The sequence below is a fragment of the Anas acuta genome, chromosome 29, assembly GCF_963932015.1.
Source record: "Anas acuta chromosome 29, bAnaAcu1.1, whole genome shotgun sequence".
NCBI classification, from domain to species: domain Eukaryota; kingdom Metazoa; phylum Chordata; class Aves; order Anseriformes; family Anatidae; genus Anas; species Anas acuta.
Genome location: NC_089007.1, coordinates 2019034 through 2037404, shown reverse-complemented (window position 1 = coordinate 2037404; position 18371 = coordinate 2019034). Strand labels below are relative to the sequence as shown.

The 18371-nt window shown below is 64.9% G+C and overlaps 3 protein-coding genes across 11 annotated transcripts in view; 1 reads left to right on the top strand and 2 right to left on the bottom strand.

Annotated features, from left to right (window-relative positions):
* The first annotated feature begins 2420 nt into the window (after positions 1-2420).
* Positions 2421-9143, top strand: AAAS (aladin WD repeat nucleoporin). 3 transcript variants are annotated; one of them, XM_068663442.1, is made up of 18 exons: positions 2421-2588; positions 3208-3342; positions 3438-3565; positions 3895-3953; positions 4056-4147; positions 4437-4483; positions 4660-4758; positions 4980-5180; positions 5407-5550; positions 5692-5812; positions 6206-6330; positions 6579-6639; positions 6739-6829; positions 7077-7170; positions 7290-7357; positions 8166-8247; positions 8462-8546; positions 8774-9143. In XM_068663442.1, the coding sequence occupies exons 2-18, from the start codon at positions 3220-3222 to the stop codon at positions 8912-8914; spliced, it is 1761 nt and encodes a 586-aa protein (XP_068519543.1). In that variant the 5' UTR covers positions 2421-2588; positions 3208-3219; the 3' UTR covers positions 8915-9143. The 3 variants fall into 3 exon arrangements, with proteins under 3 accessions (XP_068519543.1, XP_068519546.1, XP_068519544.1); XM_068663443.1 differs by having other exon boundaries at positions 2547-2588; positions 3214-3342; XM_068663445.1 differs by lacking the exon at positions 4980-5180 and having other exon boundaries at positions 2448-2588.
* A 1452-nt stretch (positions 9144-10595) lies between these two features.
* Positions 10596-13786, bottom strand: MYG1 (MYG1 exonuclease). Of its 2 annotated transcripts, none has more exons than XM_068663452.1 (7): positions 13598-13786; positions 12626-12738; positions 12384-12543; positions 12067-12216; positions 11852-11974; positions 11115-11296; positions 10596-11017 (listed from the first exon to the last, which is right to left on the bottom strand). In XM_068663452.1, exons 1-7 carry the CDS (start codon positions 13769-13771, stop codon positions 10831-10833), a joined length of 1089 nt encoding a protein of 362 aa, XP_068519553.1. In that variant the 5' UTR covers positions 13772-13786; the 3' UTR covers positions 10596-10830. The 2 variants fall into 2 exon arrangements, with proteins under 2 accessions (XP_068519553.1, XP_068519554.1); XM_068663453.1 differs by having other exon boundaries at positions 13640-13786.
* A 1124-nt stretch (positions 13787-14910) lies between these two features.
* Positions 14911-18371, bottom strand: part of VDR (vitamin D receptor) — a 35758-nt gene continuing 32297 nt past the window's right edge. For all 6 annotated transcript variants that reach the window (XM_068663446.1, XM_068663451.1, XM_068663448.1 and 3 more), the window contains 4 exons: positions 18075-18246; positions 17423-17574; positions 16244-16360; positions 14911-16156 (listed from right to left, as the gene is read on the bottom strand). In XM_068663446.1, coding sequence (XP_068519547.1) covers positions 15897-16156; positions 16244-16360; positions 17423-17574; positions 18075-18246 — 701 coding nt within the window. In that variant the 3' untranslated portion in view covers positions 14911-15896. The remainder of the gene's footprint in view (positions 16157-16243; positions 16361-17422; positions 17575-18074; positions 18247-18371) is intronic.

Sequence of the window (18371 nt, the reverse complement as noted above, 5' to 3'; positions counted from 1 at the left end):
TGTGTCCCCTTGTCCCCCGTCCCTGCGTCCTGGTGGCCCCGTGTCGCTGTGCTCTCGTCCCTCTGTGTCCCCATCGCCCCGTGGCCCCGGGTCCCGGTGTCCCCATGTCCCCGTTCCCAGCACCCTGCGGTCCCACGTCCCCATAGCCCTGTGACCCCATGTCCCTATTGCCCCACGTCCCTTCGTCCCCATAACCCTACGTCCCCTTGTCCCCGTGTCCCTTCATCCCCATAGCCCCGTGTCCCCATAGCCCCGTGTCCCCATGTCCCTGCATCCCCATGTCCCCAAGCTCAGGGACCATCCACGCACCCCAAACCCCTTTTGGGGTCCCATCGGGGTCCCCCACCTGCAGTGACCACGCGGGCACATCCCACACACGTGTGCTCCCCCCAGCCCCGTGTCCAACAGCCCCGGGGACATCCATGCATGGGAACACACAACCCCACACGTGTGGGGCGCCCCGTGCCTCAGTTTCCCCACGGCCAGTGGGGGACACACGGTGACGGTGTGGGGCCGAGGACCCCCAGATTTTGGGCACCGCTGGCTGGCAGCGCCCCCACACCCCCCCCTCTTCACCGAGCAACCCCAGCGCTTTGGGTTCCTGCCAGGGCTTTGAAGCACCGAGCCCCATTTTGGGGCTTTTTTTTGTGTATTTTTATTTTTGATTTTTTTCTACAAAACCCAAAAAAGCCACGGAAAAAGGCAGAGGAAGGCGGAAGCGGCCTCGTGCTCGGCCGCCTCCCATCCCAGCGCCCACGGGGCCGGCGGCGGGTCCCCGTGCCAGCGTGGCGGGGCCCCCGGTGCCACCACCCCCGGCCACGTGTGCCACCGCGCGCTGAGTCACCGCGCCTGGCAGGGACCCAGGGGCGCTGGGGGGAAACTGAGGCACGGGGACGTCCCCAGCCAGGGTGACACGGTGCCACGGCGGGTGACAACGCCGTCCCCAGGTTGGCTCTGCCACCTCCTCGGGCCTTGAATTTGGGGTGGTGGGTGCCAGCTTGCACGAGGCCCCCCCACCGCTGATCCCCCGCTAGACACAAGTTGGCTTTTTTAGGGGTTTTTCCCCCCAAAACGCTGCTCGCTGTGGGTGGGCCGGTGCCAACGGGCGCCGAGCGCATCCGGCCGCGTCCCCGAGCCAAACCCCGACCGGAGCCTCCCCAAACCACGGGGAGCCCAAACCCACCCTCGCCCCGCTCTGAGGGCCCCCCAGAGCCCCCCACGGCGGCGCGAGGTTTCCCAAACCCCCGGGATGTGTTGGGGGGGGGATTTTTTTTTTTTGGGGGGGGGTTTCGGCTCCAACCGCCGCGTCCCAGCGAAGGGAAGCCGCGAGGCCACGCCAGCCCTGCGGTGGCTCTGATGTCTTCCAGCGATCGGCGCCGTCCAAATCGTTGTCTCCTATCAAACCCCGCTCGCTCCGTAACGGGTGAGGAATGCAGGGCCTCCCGCCGCAGCCCCCTCCGCCAGAGCGTTTATTTAATATCCTGAAAAAATTAAAATAACTTCTGCGGCCGCTAAGGCAAACACAGAGATAAATATAATAAAAGCGAGCCGAAAACGGGAGGGAAGGAAAATGAGAGCCCACGAAGAGGAGCTGGGAGCGCTCCAAGCCCGAGGGGCTGGGCTGGGGGGAGCGGGGCGGGCACGGCACCCCTGGGAGCCCAGTAGGGGGTGTTCCCATATAGGAACCCCTGGGACCTCAATAGGGGGTGTTCCCATATGGGAACTGATGGGACTTGGGCACCCATGGGATCCCAGTAGGGGATATTCCCATATAGGAACCCCAATAGAGGGTGTTCCCATATGGGAACCTCTGAGACCCCAATAGGGGATGTTCCCACATGGGAACCCACTGGACATGGGCACCCCTGGGACCCCAATAGGGCTAATTCCCATACGGGCACCCACGGGACCTGGGCACCCCAATAGGGGAGCGTTTCCATACGGACACCCATGGGACCTGGGCACTCCTGGGACCCCAATAGAGGGGCGTTCCCATACAGCACCCACAGGACGTGGGCACCTGTGGGACCCCAATAGGGGATATTCCCATAGGGGCACCCCTGGGACCCCAATGGGGGGGGTGTTCCCATACGGACACCCCTGGGACCCCTGTGGGGGTGTCCCCATAAGGGCACCCATGGGACCTGGGCACCCAGGGGACCCCAATACGGGGCTGTTCCCCTACAGGCACCCATGGGACCCGGTCCCCCCAGGACACCCCCGGATTGGGGGTCCCGCGCAGTCCCCCACGTGCAGGGGGCGCGCCGCCGGCCCCCACGTGCCGCTTTCCCGCCCCCGCGGCGGCGCACCGCCTTCCTTAAAGGGGCAACGCCATCCGCGGTGGACCCCCCCCGCTATTTCTCATCTCCCGTTGCGGCTCGGGGTGCCCCGAGCGTCCCGCACAGAGCTCGGCTGAGGGGAGAAAACAACCGGGAGAGGAGCCCGGTGGGAGGGGGGCGCTGGCCCCGCCGTGCTCCGGGAATTAGCAAGGAGCCGCGGCCGCTTTAAGGCCCCCCCCACCCCCACCGGGGAGAGCGCGCGGAGCCGTTTGGGCCTCGCGGCGGGAACGGGAACGGGGACGGGAACCGGTAGGGCTGGGACGGGGACGGGGACGGGGACGGGGACCGGGGAAGGGGAAGGGACCGGGACCGGGACCGGGAGTGGGGACCGGGACCGGGACCGGGGAAGGGGAAGGGACCGGGACCGGGACCCGGGGGTCGAGCTCGGAACCGAGGCAGGGCCGGGGACTGGGGAAGGGACCGGGACCGGGACAGGGAGTGGGGACCGGGACCGGGGACGGGCCTGGGACCGGGAAAGGGCTGGGACAGGGGCTGGGGTAGGGGTAGGGGCGGGACCGGGACCGGGACACCGGCACCGCGAAAGGGGCGGGAGTGGGACCGGGAATAGGGCTGGGGACTGGGACCGGGACCGGGGACCGGAGACTGAGGACGGGGCTGGGGCAGGGCTGGGGACCGGGACCGGAACGGGAGAAGGGGCTGGGACAGGGACAGGACCGGCACCGGGGCAGGGCTGGGGACCCGGTACCGGACCGGGACCAGGACCGGGACCGGGATCAGGACTGGGACCGGCACCGGGGACCCAGTACCAGGACCATGACCATGACCGGGACCGGCACCGGAACCAGGACTGGGACTGGGACTGGCACCGTGACCATGACCCCGTGCCCGGTGTCTCCTCTCCCCGCAGGCCCAGCTCAGGATGTGCTCCCTGGGGCTCTTCCCCCCTCCGCCACCCCCGGGCTCGGCCACCCTGTACGAGCTGAACAACGTCCTGGTGTGCGGCCGCCTGTGCGAGCCGCTGCCGCTCGCCTTCCAGAGCCAGGTGAGACCCCCCCCGGGCTGGGCTACCGGTGGCCCCCCCCTTCCCCGTGCCCTGTGCCCCGTGCCCTGCTCACGGTGCCCGGTCTGTGCCCGTAGCTGGCGGGGCTGCCGGCCCTCAGCCTGCCCAAGGACGGCCTGAAAGCACCGGGCCGGCTGGAGCACGGCACCCGGCCGGCCTTCATCCACCACCGAGAGGCTCTGTGGAAGCGCTGCATCAACGCCTGGTGAGTGCCAGCATCACCGGGGGGGGGTCACGGCCCCCGGGGGTACGGCCCCGTGCTGCTGTTTCACCCGGTGGCTGCCCCCAACCCTATTAAACGTGACCTGGAGGCTCCGTTCCTGGAGACGTGCCCTGCTTTGGGGTTTTTCCGTGCCGGGGGGCAAACCCCCATCTGGCTAAATTGGGGTTTGGTGGTGTAAAAGGGAGCTCGGAGCAGCTGGGGGGGGTTCTGGGGGGCTCGGGGCCTCGCAGCGGGCACGGGGAGCAGGTTTGGGATGGGCACGGGTCCCCACAGCCGTGTTTGGGGGGGGCTCACCCGGCTGTCCCCCGCAGGCGGGACGCGGGGCTGTGCGGGCTGCTCAAGGAGATCGCCAGCGCCGAGGAAGAGGAGGGTGAGTGGGGGCAGCTGGCGGGGTTGGGGCATCTCCGGGGGCTCTCCAGGCCCCCCCTTTGCTCCCCCGGTGGCCGTCCCATCGTGCCCGTGCCCCCCGCAGGTCTGCAGTGGCTGAAGACGGGCTCGAGCTCCGCTCTGGCCGTGTGCCGCTGGCTCTCCTCCCTGCACGGCTCCCTCTTCCCCCACCTCTCGGTGAGTTTTTTTTTTTTTTGGGGGGGGGAACCAGGGATAACGGGGTGCCATGTCCCTGCTCCAAGGGCTGCTTTGGGGGGCGGGTTTTTGGCTGAAAACCCAGCAAAATGTTCAAAGTGCTGGTGGGCAGCTGAAAACACCGCGCGTTTCCTCCCATAAAGGGAGAGCAACGGGTGCCAAAGGGGCAGCAAACCCCACCGGGGGGGAGCAACGTGGAGCTGGGGGGGGAGGGAAGGGATTTGCTGCCAGCTCCGGGCTAATTTTTCTCCCCGTCTGCCCCTTCCTGAAGCTGACCAGCGAAGACATGATCGCTGCCTTCTCCCAGGCTGTTGACTGGTGAGTGCCGAGCGGCGCGAATTTAGCAGAGAAAAAAATTTTGCAGGGAATTTAGCAGAGAAAACGACCCCGCCGAGCGGCGGGAGGGAAGGGTTGGGTGTATTTCAGCGGGGACCTTTTGGGAGCTGCCTTTGGTGGCCCCGGGGTGTCACCGCTCCCCGTCCCCGTCCCCGCAGGGCCGGCTGCACCGTGCGCGCCTTCGCCTGGCACCCCCACACCAGCAAGTTTGCGGTGGCGCTTCTGGATGACTCCATCCGGGTGTACAACTCCAGCAGGTGAGGAGCCACCCACCCAAAAACGCCTCCAGCACGCTCCCAGGACTCCTCCAGCGTCCCCATCCCCGTCCCCGTGCGCTCAGGCTCCGCTCCCGTCGGTGCCACCCATCCCGAGAGCTCGCAGGAGCCCCCCCGGGCACCCCCCAGCATCTCCAGCCTCAAATTCTGTTTTTTTTTTTTTTTTTCCTCCCGGGTGCCCTGCAGTCTCCTTTCTCCTCCAGGTCTCCCCGCTCCCCCGGCGCGTCTCGGCAGGCGTGTAAAGCCCTCCTGACGAGACGACTCCGCCGCCTCGTCCTGCGGCCCCCCCAGCGCCTCCCCGCTGAGCCGCTGTCCCCCAGCTGGGATTTCAAACCCGCAAGTGCCAGAGCTCACCCCGGGACCGGGCTGTGGGGAGCACGGGGCTGGGCGCTGAACCACCTGAGGTGTGCTCCGGCTCGCCGCGCCGGTGTCACCTGGCTGGGGTCCCCTCTGTCCCCCCCATCCCACCCCAAAAAGAAGCAGGTCACAGCGGGGCACCCTCACCCTAGGCTTTTAGGCACCCCGCCGCGGGCAGAGCTGGAGAGAGGACCCTGGGAGCTGCCCCCCGGGTGGGGTGAGCGCTCCACTCCCTCTTTTTGCCCTTCATCACGCTCTCCTCCTCTTCCTCAGCGCCACCATCCCCTCGCTGAAGCACCGCCTGCAGAGGAACGTGGCCGCCGTGGCCTGGAAGCCGCTGTGCGCCTCCATCCTGGCTGTCGCCTGCCAGAGCTGCGTCCTGGTCTGGCACCTGGACCCCACCTCCCTCTCCACCAGGTGCCAGCCCCCCCTGGGGGGCTGCTGCCGACCCCTTTTTGGTTGGCTCGGGGTTAAACCCGGGGAGAACACGGCGCCGGGATGCCAGGTTTTGGGGTCTGGTGCCAGCAGCTGGTTTTATTTTCCTCTCCTTCCCTCCAGGCCCTCGTCCGGCTGCGCCCAGGTGCTCTCCTACCCCGGGCACAGCCCCGTCACCAGCCTGGCCTGGGCTCCCAGCGGGGAGCTGCTGCTGTCGGCCTCGCCGGTGGACACGGCCATGCTGGTGAGCTGGGGGGGGCTTCTTTTTTTTGGGGAGTAGAAGCTTCGTTTGGTTGGGGGGCTTCGTTTGGTCGGGGGGGCTTCATTTGGTGGGGGGCTGGAGCTGTCAGCCCACTGCTGGGCCACCTTGGAGGCTGTGTGGCTGCTGGGGACGGATGGGATTTCCTCAGAGAGTGGTTTAGGTCCTGAATTTGAACTCAGTTTTCCTCTGGGGGTGGTTTAGGTCCTGAATTTGGGGCACTCAGCCCTGAAAGCCTCACACCTCGCTCCCCGATCCATTCCCAAACCTTCCGGCGTCCCATTTCGGCCCATTTGGCCGATGTCAGGAGCCGTCCCCGTGGCTGTGGGGCTGCGCGGTGTCCAGTGACCCCCCCAGCCCCATTGTGCCCCCCTCCAGGTGTGGGACGTGTCCACGGAGAACTGCGTCCAGCTGCAGTGGTTTGGGGGCGGCGGGGTCACCTTCTTGGCTTGGTCACCGGATGGCAGCAAGGTGCTGGCGGCCACCCCCTCGGCGGTGTTCAGGTGAGCTCCTGGTCCTGCTGCTGCCCCCCCCCGGAGCTGTTTTCTCTCAGTCCTCTTTAACATCCTCATTTCCCCTAAATAAAGGGCTTTGATTGTCTCCTAGCTGCCCCCCTTCCCCCTGTGACCCATGCCGAGGGGGGGAAATTGGGGGTTAGCTGGGTCTGGCCTCTCGGGCTCCTCTCAGGGAGGCAAAAGCGGGGCAGACACCCAAAATTTGTCCTGCTCACGTCGGCCTGCTTCTCCTCCAGAGTCTGGGAGGCTCAGATGTGGACGTGCGAGAGGTGGCCCACGATCAAAGGGCGCTGCCAGGTAGGATGGTGCCACCAGCGGGCGTTTCGTCCCCCCTCAACGAGCCACCAGCTCCCCAGCCGTGGTGACGGGCGCTGACGTCCCCTCTGTGCCCTGCAGACGGGGTGCTGGAGTCCCGACGGCAGCCGGCTGCTCTTCACGGTGCTGGGCGAGTCCGTCATCTACTCCTTGTCCTTCTCCGAGTACAGGGGTGAGTCCCCAAGGTCCCCGAGGCGCTGCCTTGCTGTCAGCCCTGGCTGGGGTTGGCCACAAAAGTGTTTTGGTGAGGCTCCAACCTGCTGGGCGCACAGCCAGGACACGCAGGGAAGGGTGGGGATTTCTTCCACCGGTTCCTGGGGGCTCTCAAAACGCAGCTCGGTGCCAATTTTTCCCCCTTTTCCCAATTTTTCCCCCTTTTCCCAATTTTTCCCCCTTTTCCCAATTTTTCCCTCTTTCAGGGGAGATGCAGGGACAAGTGGGGGGCTCCAAAACAGCTTCCATTGTGGCAGACCTGTCGGAGACCACCTTCGAGACGCTCTACGGGGAGGAGAGGTGGGTCTGCCCCTGCCTGTAATGCTTGGGGGGGTGGAGGGGGCTTGTGCCCCCCTTTCCAGCAGCCCCCAATTTGGGGGGTGTTTGCGGGGGGCTCACCGTGCTCCTGCGGGTTCCAGGATCGGGGGAGAGGTGCACTCCATGGTGTGGGACCCCACCGGCGAGCGGCTGGCGGTGATCATCAGAGGTAAGCACGAGGTGCTGCCCCAACATGGGCTGTTCCTCGCTGATTTCACCCCAAAATCCTCACTGCAGCGGGCTGGGGAGCAAACCCCAGAGGGGTGAGGGGCCAGCAGGGCAGCGCCCGCCCCCTCCCCTTCCTTCCCCACCGGGACTTTGCTCCCCTGAGTCCCTTGGCGAGGGAGCTCCGTGCCCTGTGCCAGCCCTGCCCGAGCTCTCGGTGTTCCCGCAGTGCCCGCACTGCTCCTCGAGCCTCTTGGCTGTGCCAGAGGAGCAGCCCCGGGGATAATCGAGCCATTCAGGGCCTCCTGGCTGCAGCCGGGATGAGCAGTGCCCCGACACAAAGCAGCCCTTTGAGGGAGCACCGAAAACGCGGCGCTGGGGACGCTGCCGCTCGCCTCGGCCTCCCTGCGAGCTGCCGGTGGGGACAGCGCCTGGGCTGCATCAGAACCACGGGGTCTGAGCTCAGCCGCTTTTATTTTGCCCGGCTTCAAGCTGGGTGGGGGAAAAAAACACAAGGGGAAAACCTTGGAGGGTCCCAGGACTCCTGCAGCTGGCTCCTCACCATCCTCCGCGCCCGTAGGGGTAGAAAAATAGAAAATAATCACTGGGGTCAGGGCACGGGGCCCTCACATCATGCCCTGAAGGTTGGGGTGTTCCTAAAGGAGCTGCCTCGGCTGCTGCCCAACCCCTTCTCCCCCAGCTTTACCTGCCTGAGGGCCATTTTTGCTGCCCCCAGCCCGGTTTTGCTGCCCCCACCGTGCCCCTGGGACCCCCGGGGGCAGCCTGACGCCCGCTTCTCTCTCCTCCCGCAGGGAATCCCGACTCCCCCGGCAGCCAGACGGTGGTGGCCGTGTTTCGTACCCGCAACAGCCCCGTGTTCGAGCTCCTGCCCTGGTGCGTAGCGCGCCGGGGGCTGCCTGGGGGCTGCCCACCCGTGGGATGTGGTGGGGAGGAGGGAGAAGGCACTGCCACCCTGCACTGCTCCTCCAGGCAGCGTTGTTTTCCCCCAGAATCGGTCATATTGCCCCCATTTTGGCCATATGACCCCCCAAACCCTTTATTTGGGGCCCTGTGGGGGTGCTGACCGTGGCTTTCCCTCCCCTGGCAGCGGATTCCTGCGGGGGGAGCAGGACGCACAGCCCCAGCTCATCGCCTTCCACCCCTGCTTCCAGCAGGGCGCCCTCCTGACCGTGGTGAGTGGGGGTCCGCGTTGGCAGCGCCTCCTGCACCTCTGTGAATAACGCAGGGGCTGCAGCACGGGCTTAAAAACGTCCCCAAAAGTGTCCCCAAAGTGTCCCTGGGTGGGCAGAGGGCGAGGAAAGCGCCTTCGTCTGGGTTTTTGGGGAGCTCTGGGACTCATCCTGCTCCTCCGGGGGGGGTTTGGGAGGGGGGTGCTGACCTCTGCTCGTGTCTCCTGCAGTGCTGGTCCACGGGGAAGATCAGCCACGTCCCCTTCTTCTTCGTCAGCGCCCACGTGCCCTGCGCCAGCCCCGGCCGCAGCCCCGTGGTGGCCATGCCCAGCGGCAGCGTGCGGGAGCAGCCCCTCTTCTCGGAGCTCTGAGCCCCCCCAGCGGCTCCCCTGCCCCAAAAAACGGGGCTGGGGCGCTCCCTCTGTCACCTTCCGAGGCTCGGCTGCTCCTCTTCCTCCTGGGACACAACAACGGGGCTCGAGGGGCTTCTGGTGGCATCCGAGGGATTTTTGGTGGCATCTGCTGCGGGTTCCTGCCTCCACGTGCTGGGGGGGGCAGCTGGGGGTCGGTGCTGCTCAGATTAAAGGTGATTTTTCCTCCCCTTTGCCTTTTCTGCACCTCGCTGGGTCCTCGCACAAAAGCAGCCCTGGATTGGCCTTGGAAGTGCTGCGGGGAGCGAGTTCCCAAAACTGTGTGGGGCTGGGGCTGGTTTTGGGGTTCTGGCAGTGCTCCGTGGTGCCAGGGGTGAGGCTGAACCAAGCCAGCCACCTCCGTGCCTTAATGAATAATTAAAGCAGGTTGGAGGCACCTGCTGCAGGGTTTGGGTGCTCTCGGTGCTGTATGGGGGAGGGCAAGGCTTCGGGGGGGGGTCTGGGCTCTGCTTTGGGGTCAAATAAGGGCTGCCGTGAGGGCTGGGGCATCCTTGGCCAAAAATGCAGCTTTTGGGCTTCAGCTGGAGGGTGTAGGAACCACCTTGAGGGTGTGAAACCCCAAATTTTGGCTCCTGGGCCCTCCTGGGGGCTGTGAGGGGGGGGTTGGATGGTGCTGGAGCCCCGGCCTGGGGGCTCGTGCTGGCCCACGTGAGCCCGGCCAGTGCTGAGGCTTTTTTTGGGAAGCAGATGGGCCCCAAGCAGGGATTATCTGTGAGGGGCAGCGGGGTTATTAAAGCCCGGGATTACACACGGTTAATCCCTGGGATTACGCTGTAATCACCCTGCTAAAGCCTGGGGTGGGGGGGAGAGATGATGGGGAGGGCTTTGGCTCCCCCCCCAGCTCTACAACACCCCCCCAGGACCCCCAAAATGGGGCAAGGACCCTGCCCCCCCCCAAATCCCCTCCCCCTGCGGGCAGGAGGGCAGCAGCCAGCTCCCTGCCAGGGGTAAAAAAACAGGGTACAAACCCGCTCCGGCTGCTGGGACAGCTTGGGGGGGGGACGCTTCACCCCTGGGGGGGGCTCCCCAATTTTCAGCCGCCTCCTCCTGCTCGTGGTGCGTCAGAGGACGGTGCTGAGCGTCTCCTCTTCCTCTTCATCCTCCTCTTCCTCGGGGTTTGGCCGCTGGCAGGGCAGCGCCCGCAGGTACTGGAGGTGCAGCCGGGTTTCGGCGCGGCTCCTGCGCACGTAGCGGCCCACGCAGGCGAGGAGGGCACCGAGCCACCCCCCCACGGCCACCAACACCCCCGCGTCCGGGGCCCGCGGCCGCCGGCTCCCCGTGGCCGTCTCGTTGTGGCCGTTGGAGGGGGGCAACCCCCGGGGCCCCCCCATGGGGCAGCGGGGGCAGCAGGGCAGCCCCAGGGCCAGCAGGAGCAGCCAGGCCGCCCGCATCGTCCCCGAGCCGTGCTGGGAGCGAGGGGGGGGCTCCGTGTCCTCCCCCAGGACAGCTGGCTGCTGACGCCCGGGCTCCTCTCCCAGCTCCAGATGGGACAGGGGGGACACGAGGGGGGGGTTTGATGCCCTCAACCAACTTCTCTGCCCCGATTCCCGGCCCCGCTGCACCCCCCCTGCTCCCTGGGGGGCCCACGAACGACCCCCAGCTGCCAGGGTGGGAACCGTGCTGGGACCTCACTGGTTTTTACTGGTGGTGGGGCTGGGAAGCTGCGGGTACATCGCAGGAACGGGGGCAAGCTTCCCAGCACCAGCTCCCAAACCCCTCTCAGTCAGTTCTCTGCGCTGGCACCAGTCCCACGCCGTAACTGGGACCAGTAAAACCCCAGTGCCGCTGCCTCAGTGTCCGGCTGCGACCGCTCTGTCCCGGGGGGGATTTTTGGGGGTGCCCCCCAGCTGGGGACCTCATTTGCTTTGCTCTCCCGCCTCGTGCCTCAGCTCCAACGTCCTGCGGGCCATCTGCAGGGCCCCGTCCCGCGTGCGGTTGCCGCCGATGAAGCCGCTGGCGTGCACGAAAACGCAGCCGGGGATGGCGGCGAGCTGCGACAGCTCCTCCTCACGGACCCCCCGCCACGGCTCCGGGAGGGGAAGGCTGCAAAAAAAAAAAAAACAAAACAATAAAAAAAGGGGAATAAGAAGGTGAAATCCCACCCCAGCCTGATGGGGGGTGTTTAGGGTGCGGGGCTCACCGGCTCTGGAAGGTGTTTGGCCCCACCGGGACGCTCTGCACCCGCCACTGCCCGCTGCGGTCGGGGAACAGCACCAGTTGTAGGGGGGTGGGCAGCTCCAGCTCCTTTTCCAGGCTAAAAAGGTGCTCCTTCCACGGGCACCCCCCCTGCGGGAGCTCCAGCACCGCCCCGCTGGCGTCCACCTGCGGGGGGGACACGGTGTGACGGGGCCCTGGCATCAGGGGGGGTGTCCACGCGGCCCCGGTGCTGCTGTGGGTTCGGATTCTCTCCCTAAAAGCTAGAGGGAAAGGCCCCCCCCTGCCCCCCGATGGGTCCCGGTGCTGTTGTGGGGGGGTAAAAGCATAAAGGGGGGGGTGGGGGGCACGGGAAGGGGTGTGGTTGGGGATATGAGGGTGTATGGGGTGGGTGAAAGCAGGTTTTGGGGTGCAGGGGGTGATGTGGGTGGAAATGGGGTGCAGGGGGCGCAGGGATGTGGGCACAGGGATATGGGGTGCAGGTATATGGGGTGAAAGGATATGGGGCACAGGGACACGGGGGTGCAGGGATGTGGGGTGCAGGGATAGGGGGCACAGGGATTTGGGGTGCAGGGGCTGCAGGTCCATGCCCCACGGCTACGGGGCTGTGCGGGGAGGCTCACAGCGAGTGCAGGTGGCCCCTCACAGCCCCGGGGCTCAGCCCCACTGTTCTGTCCCCCCCCCCCAGACCTCCAAACCCCCAAAAACCAGCCCCAGGAGCACCTCAAAGCGCCGCCGGATGGCCTCCTCCACGAGCGCCCGCGCGGGCAGCCAGGCCCGGTGGTAATAATCCAACCTGTCCAGGAACTCGCCCCCCACCAGCTCCAACGCCCGCTTGAACCCCTCCTGGGGACGCAGAGAGGGGGGGGTCAGCCCCAAGGAATTCATCCCCGTGGCCCCCACCCCACCCCCTCGTGTCCCCTCCCCCTCTTCCCCACCTCGGTGTCCTGCTCGGGGTCGTTCCAGCGGGGGTTGAGGCGGCCCACGCGGGCGCTGAGGTGGGTGGTGAGGGTGTAGCGGGGCTCCCCGTCCGTCTGCGCCACCCCGTTGTCCACGGCGTCGATCTCCTCCACAAAGTTCTCGTAGAGCTGGGGCCAAAAAATAAAAATAAAAATAAAAAAAATGGGAAGGGGGCACGGGGGGGGGGAGGTTCAGCCCCGCCTGGAGCGAGCAGCGGGCGCTGGGAGGACGCGACCCCAATGTTTATAGGGTCACCCCATAAAAAGATGATGGGGGGAGCCCCCCCACCCCGTACTTTATCGTAGAGCGCCGTCACCACGGGGCCGTCCTCCGGCTGCCCCAGGAGGTTGGCGAGGATTTGGGCGCCGAAATGGTGGTAAATCAGCCCGGCGCTGCTCAGCTTCGTGGTCCAGGGCTTGCTGGGCTGGAGGCTGTGCATGGACAGGGCAAAAGACCTGCCAGGGAAATGGGGTCAGCCCCAAAGAGCCCCCCCCAGCCCCTAAGCGGGGAGCCTGGGGTTGCTGGGGGGGGTCTCACCTCTGGTGGTGGTCGTAGCGGTGCCGCTCGGGGTCGTACTCGCCCCCCACGTCCACCACCACGTCGCACTCGGCCAGGCGCTCGGGGTCCCGGGTGCGCACCACCTCTGCGTCCTGTGGCGGCATGAGGTGAGGTTGGGGTGGGGGCTCAGGGGGGAATTTTGGGGGGTGGGGATCTCAGGGTGGTCGCCAGGTGAGATTGGAGACCCCGACTGCAGCCCCTGGGTGGATCTGGGGACCCTATGGGAGGAGTGGGGACCCCAGGGTGGGACCAAGGACCTGAATGGGGAATGGGGACCCCAAGGGGGCTGCCAGGTGAGATTGGAGACCCTGAACGTAGCCCCTGATGAACCCAGAGACCCCAAGGGAACACTGGGGACCCCAGGGTGGCCCCCAGGTGGGACTGTGGACAATGAAGTGGGATGGGGGACCCCAGGATGGCCCCAAGGAAACCGAGTGGGGACAAAAGACCCCAAGGCTTGCCCCAGGTAGAACCAAGGACACCAAGGGGCAGCAGGGGACCCCAAGGAGGCCCCCAGGACACCGGGGGGGGGGGCTGAGGGACCCCAGAGTGGTCCCAAAGACACCGAGGGGGGGGACAGGGGACCCCAGGGTGGCCCCCGGGTGGTCCCAAGGACACTGAGAGGGGGCGGGGGACCCCAGGGTGGCCTCCCAGTGGGATCAAAGGCACTGGGGGGACACCGGGAGCCCCGGGGTGGCCCCGAGGACACGAAGGGGGGGTGGAGACCCCCGGGGTGGTCCCGAGGACCCCGAGGGGACCCCGGGGAGGCCCCCAGGACACCAAGGGGGGGGCTGGGGACCCCAGGGCGGCCCCACAGACCCCGAGGGTGTCCCCCGGGTGTCCCCACGACCCCTGCGGGGCTCCTCGGGAAACCCCAGCGCGGCCTCCACAGGGCCCGGGCCCCTAACGGCGGCCTCGGCTCCCTCAGGGGGGGGCCGGTCCGGGCCGTACCCGGTACGGGGGCAGCAGGCGCAGCAGGCAGCACGCCAGCACCTCGTCGCAGTGGAAGGTGCCGTCGTGGGTGCCGATGCGCGGCGCGGGGCCGGGCCGAGGCCGCTTGGGCCCGGCCCCGCTCCCGGTACCGGCGGCGGCCATGACGGGAAGGGCCCGCGCGGCGCGGCGCATCACTGCGCATGCGCGGCGCGGCGCCGCTCTGACTGCGCACGCGTGGCGCCGCCTCGCTGACTGCGCACGCGCACTCCCCCGCCCACGCGAGCCCCGCCCACACCGCCCCACGCCCTTTTGTACTGCGCATGCGCCAGGCTCGCCCTCGCGGGCACGCCCCCGCCCCTTAGCAACGCCCTGGTGCTCTGCGCATGCGCTGAGCCGCGCCCCCAAGTGCCCCCGCCCTGCCGCACTGCGCATGCGTCAAATGGGAGGGGGGGGGGGGGGAGCCTGGCGCCTGCTACTGCGCGTGCGCGGAGCTGCGGGGGGGGCGGGGGATGGAGGGGGGACATGGGGGGGACATGGGGGGACACATAGGGGGACATGGACGGATATGGGGGCTATGGGGGGGACATTGGGGTGTGGGGGGGCATTGGGGGACACAAGGGGATATGGGGGGACACATAGGGGGACATGGGAGGATATGGGGGTGACATGGGGGGACATAGGGGGGACACAAGGGGACATTGGGGGGATATTGGAGGACACAGGGGGGACATTGGGGGACACAAGAGGGCATGGGGGGACACATAGGGGGACATAGGGGGATATGGGTAGGACATAGGGACATGGGGGGGCACGGGGGGACATGGGGGGACATGGGGACATTGGGGGACATGGGAGGGGCATGGGTACGACATGGAGGGACATCAAGGGACATGGGGGGGGCACAGGACACAGACATGGGGACATGGGGACACAGGTGGGCACAAGGGGACACAGACATGGGGAGAACAGACATGGGGGGACATAAGGAGTATGGAGCACAGGGACATGGGGGGGGGACGTGAGCATGGGGGACACAGACACGGGGAGAATGGGGACATAAGGGGACATGGGGAGCACAGGCATGGAGAGAATGGACATGGGGGGACATCAGGGGACACAGACACTGGGACATGGGGACACAAGGAGCACGGGGCGCAGGGACATGGGCACGGGGACACGGGGAGAACAGACATGGGGGGGACAAGGGGGGCACATGGGGAATGTGGGGCACAGGGACGTGGACACGGCTGGACGGAGCATGGGGGACGTGGGAGGAGAGTGATGGTGACACGGGGACACGGAAGGACACGGGGACAGACAGACAGACAGCCCCCAAAAACCAGCCCGGGCGCCGTTCCCAAGCGATATTTATTTGCACAGAGCAGCACATGGTGGTGGCAGCGGTGGCTGCAGCGACCGACGCGGTGTCCTGTCCCTGTCCCCCCCCCCCCCATAAAGTGCACGGCCACCCCGGTGTCACCGCTGTCCCCGGGGCCAGGACCCGGTGTCCTGTGGAGGGGGGCGGCCGTGGGGGGGGGGGTTTGGGGGTCCCCGAGCTGCCCTCCCTGAAGGCCACCTCTGGAAGGGGGGGGGGACAGCAGGGGACAGGGCACCCCCGGCAGCCTCAGAAGTCCTGGTATGGGTGCACAGTGTGCCCCCCCGGAGCCCCCACCTCCATCGTTAAGGCGATGCCTCGTTAGCCCACGGGTGGTCGCAGACCCCAGCCCCACAATGAGGGCTCGGGGGGGGGGGGGGGCTGCAGGAGACCCCCCCCACCAGCTCCGCTCCCCCCAGCAGGCAGTAGTGTTAGGAACGCAGCTCGGCTGCTCCCAGATGCGTTTTTTTCGCGTTTTTTCTCCCCATTTTGCCTCGGAGGAGTGCTTTTAGCATGACCACGGCGTTTCCCCACGGGGATTTGGGGTTCGCCGCCCCGTTGGCATCGTCCTTCGGGAAGGGGGGGCGAGCGTGGGGGTCCCCGGGGTCCCGGAGGGGAGCAGGAGCCGGCGCCACGGATGTGCAAAACCCCCGCTTTCTGCCCAAAATCCCGAGTTCTCAGGTCAGAAAGAACCGATTCGAGGCAGCCTGGCCTCAAAACCATCCAGATAAAGGGAGAAAGTCAGCTGGAAAACCGCCGGCGGAAGGTTTGGGGACAAAACGTGCAGGTTTCGGTCCGTGCCCGCTCTGCAGCCGTGGCCGAGCCTAAAGCAGGAGCTGCAGTAGTGTGAAACCGACCCCCCCGGGGGGAGGCCGCGCTGACTTCTCCCTTTATTTTGGGGACTCCCCCCGGGCTTCAGGGTGGCGGCGGTGGGGTGGGGAGTCAGGAGATCTCGTTGCCGAAAACCTCGAGCACCAGCGGGGTGAGCTGCATGCTGTGCTCGGGCTGGAAGGAGAGGCAGCGGTACTGCTTGGAGTGCTCCTCGTTGAGGCTGCGCAGGTCGGCCAATTTTTGGATCATTTTGGCGTAGAGCAGGCGGCTACCGGGAGGGGGGTGCCGGCAGCGGATGTAGGTCTGCAGGGTGTCCGAGAGGCGATCCTGGAGGGCCTCCACCAGGGAGGTGTCCTGCACGCCGGGGCGGTCTGGGGGAGGTGAAAAAAGTGAGGAGGGGATGGGGGGTGAGGGGTTTTTGGGGGGTTTTTTGGGTGGGATGGGGAGGTGGAGGCTACCTGGGGACAGGATGCAGATGGCCATGAGCAGCACGTGCTCCTCCTCGTGAAGGTTCAGCTTCTTCAGGCCCACCTGGAATTTCACCAGCGGCTCCAGCAGGTCCATGCTGTGGCCGGCTGGGGACAGAGGAGCCGTCAGCACCCAGCCCCGGGACCACAGCCCGGCCCCCCCCGGGGGCTGGGGGACAAGCTGGGGGGCTCGGCTGCTCCTCCTGCAGCTCAGCAAAGGGAGCAGGGGGGTGGAAGGGGACTTCTGAGACAGCTTCAAACGTTGCTGTTTATTTTACTTTATTTTACTTTATTTTATTTTACTTAGTAAATAAATTATTTATTAACAAATAAATAAATAAATTATTTACTTAGTAAATAAAATTTACTTTATTTTACTTTACTTTATTTTACTTTACTTCATTTTACTTTATTTTACTTTATTTTATTTTACTTTATTTTATTTTACTTTATTTTATTTTACTCAGTAAATAAATTATTTATTATTAAATAAATTTATTTATTTACTAAGTAAATAAATATTTATTACGTAAATAAATAAATTATTTACTTAGTAAATAAATTTTACTTTATTTTACTTTATTTTATTTTACTCAGTAAATAAATTATTTATTATTAAATAAATAAATAAATAAATAATTTTCTTAGTAAATAAATTTAAGTAAATAAATAATTTTCTCAGTAAATAAATTTTACTTTATTTTATTTTATTTTATTTTATTTTATTTTATTTTATTTTATTTTATTTTATTTTATTTTATTTTATTTTACTTTACTTTTCTTCCTGATGACACTTTTCTCCTTAGCAGCAGATCGGGGAGCAGGTCATTTTGCAAGCCACAGGGACGAGCAGCCCACAGCCGTGTCCCCCCCTTGTCACCCCCGGCTGCCCCCCGTCCTGCAGGAACATCCCAAACCCCACCACGGGCCCCGAGCACCCCCCCAGCAGCCCCGTGCCTGCTCCCAGCGCCCTGCCTGGCTTCCTCGGGACCTTGCTTTGGGCTCTCTGCCCTTGCCCCAAGGATCCCGGCATCCCTGGGTCACCCTAAATCTCTTCCAAACTCAGTCAGAGATTTAAAATCCACCATATCTGCAATCCTACCCCCCCCGCTGGCCCCCAGGTGACGCCTCGGGGCCTGCAGCGAGCAGCAGGCCCGGCGGGGCCCTCACCTTGGGTGACATCGCTGACTTTGTACTTGAAGTCAGCGCTGCCGCAGGTCCAGGACATGTCCTCCAGGGTGAAGGACTGGTTGGAGCGCAGCATGATCACCTCGATGGCGCTGGATTTCAGCAGGGCGATCTGGTCCTCCGCCGTCAGGTCCCTGCAGGGCAGCGAGGGGGCGAGCTGAGAGCTGGCCACCACCCGGCGGTCACCCCCATCGCTTCCCCCCTCACCCCAAATTTCTGGGGGATTCAGCGGTAACCCCGTCTCTCCCCCCTGCTTCTCCCTCACCCCAAATTTCTGGGGGATTCTGCAGCTGTATTTAATGAGGGGCTGCACCCAGTGCCCCGGGCACCAGCCTGGCTCTCACTGGGCTGGAGTTAAAGGGGATCGGAGGTGACCCCCAAAACCAGGAGGGGCACCGCTCGCACAGCCCTAAGCATCTTTTTTGGGAGCTGAAGCGTTTTGCTCACGTGGCTGAGAGCTGAGGATAGAAAAGGATCAGCCCCGGGAAGGAGGAAAAAGAGAAAATATGAAGGTAGGAACAGAGCTGGGAAGGGGACAGAGCCCTGGAGGTGCGACAGAGGAAAAACGAGTGGGATGGAGTCCCCGAGGGCAGAAAACCAGCACAGACACCGGGTCTGGGAACCAAATCCTCACCTGAATCCCGGGATCATTTTGGCAAAGCCGATCACCTTCTGGATGCTGTAGCTGACCAGGTCGGCCAAGTGGGGCAGCATGGAGAGGTGGGAGAACTCGATGTTCATGGACGAGCTCTCGTCGTTCTCCTCCGACAGGACCAGGTTGGAGAACATCGGGGGCTCCACGGACTCTGGGGGGGGGAATTCAGAGGACGGAGGTGTCACGGGGACGTGGGGACAGGGAGCGGTGTCCGTGCTGCCGGGGGCTGGGAGGGCAACGTGGGCGCACGGCAGCTGTGGGATGGCTGCAGGGGGA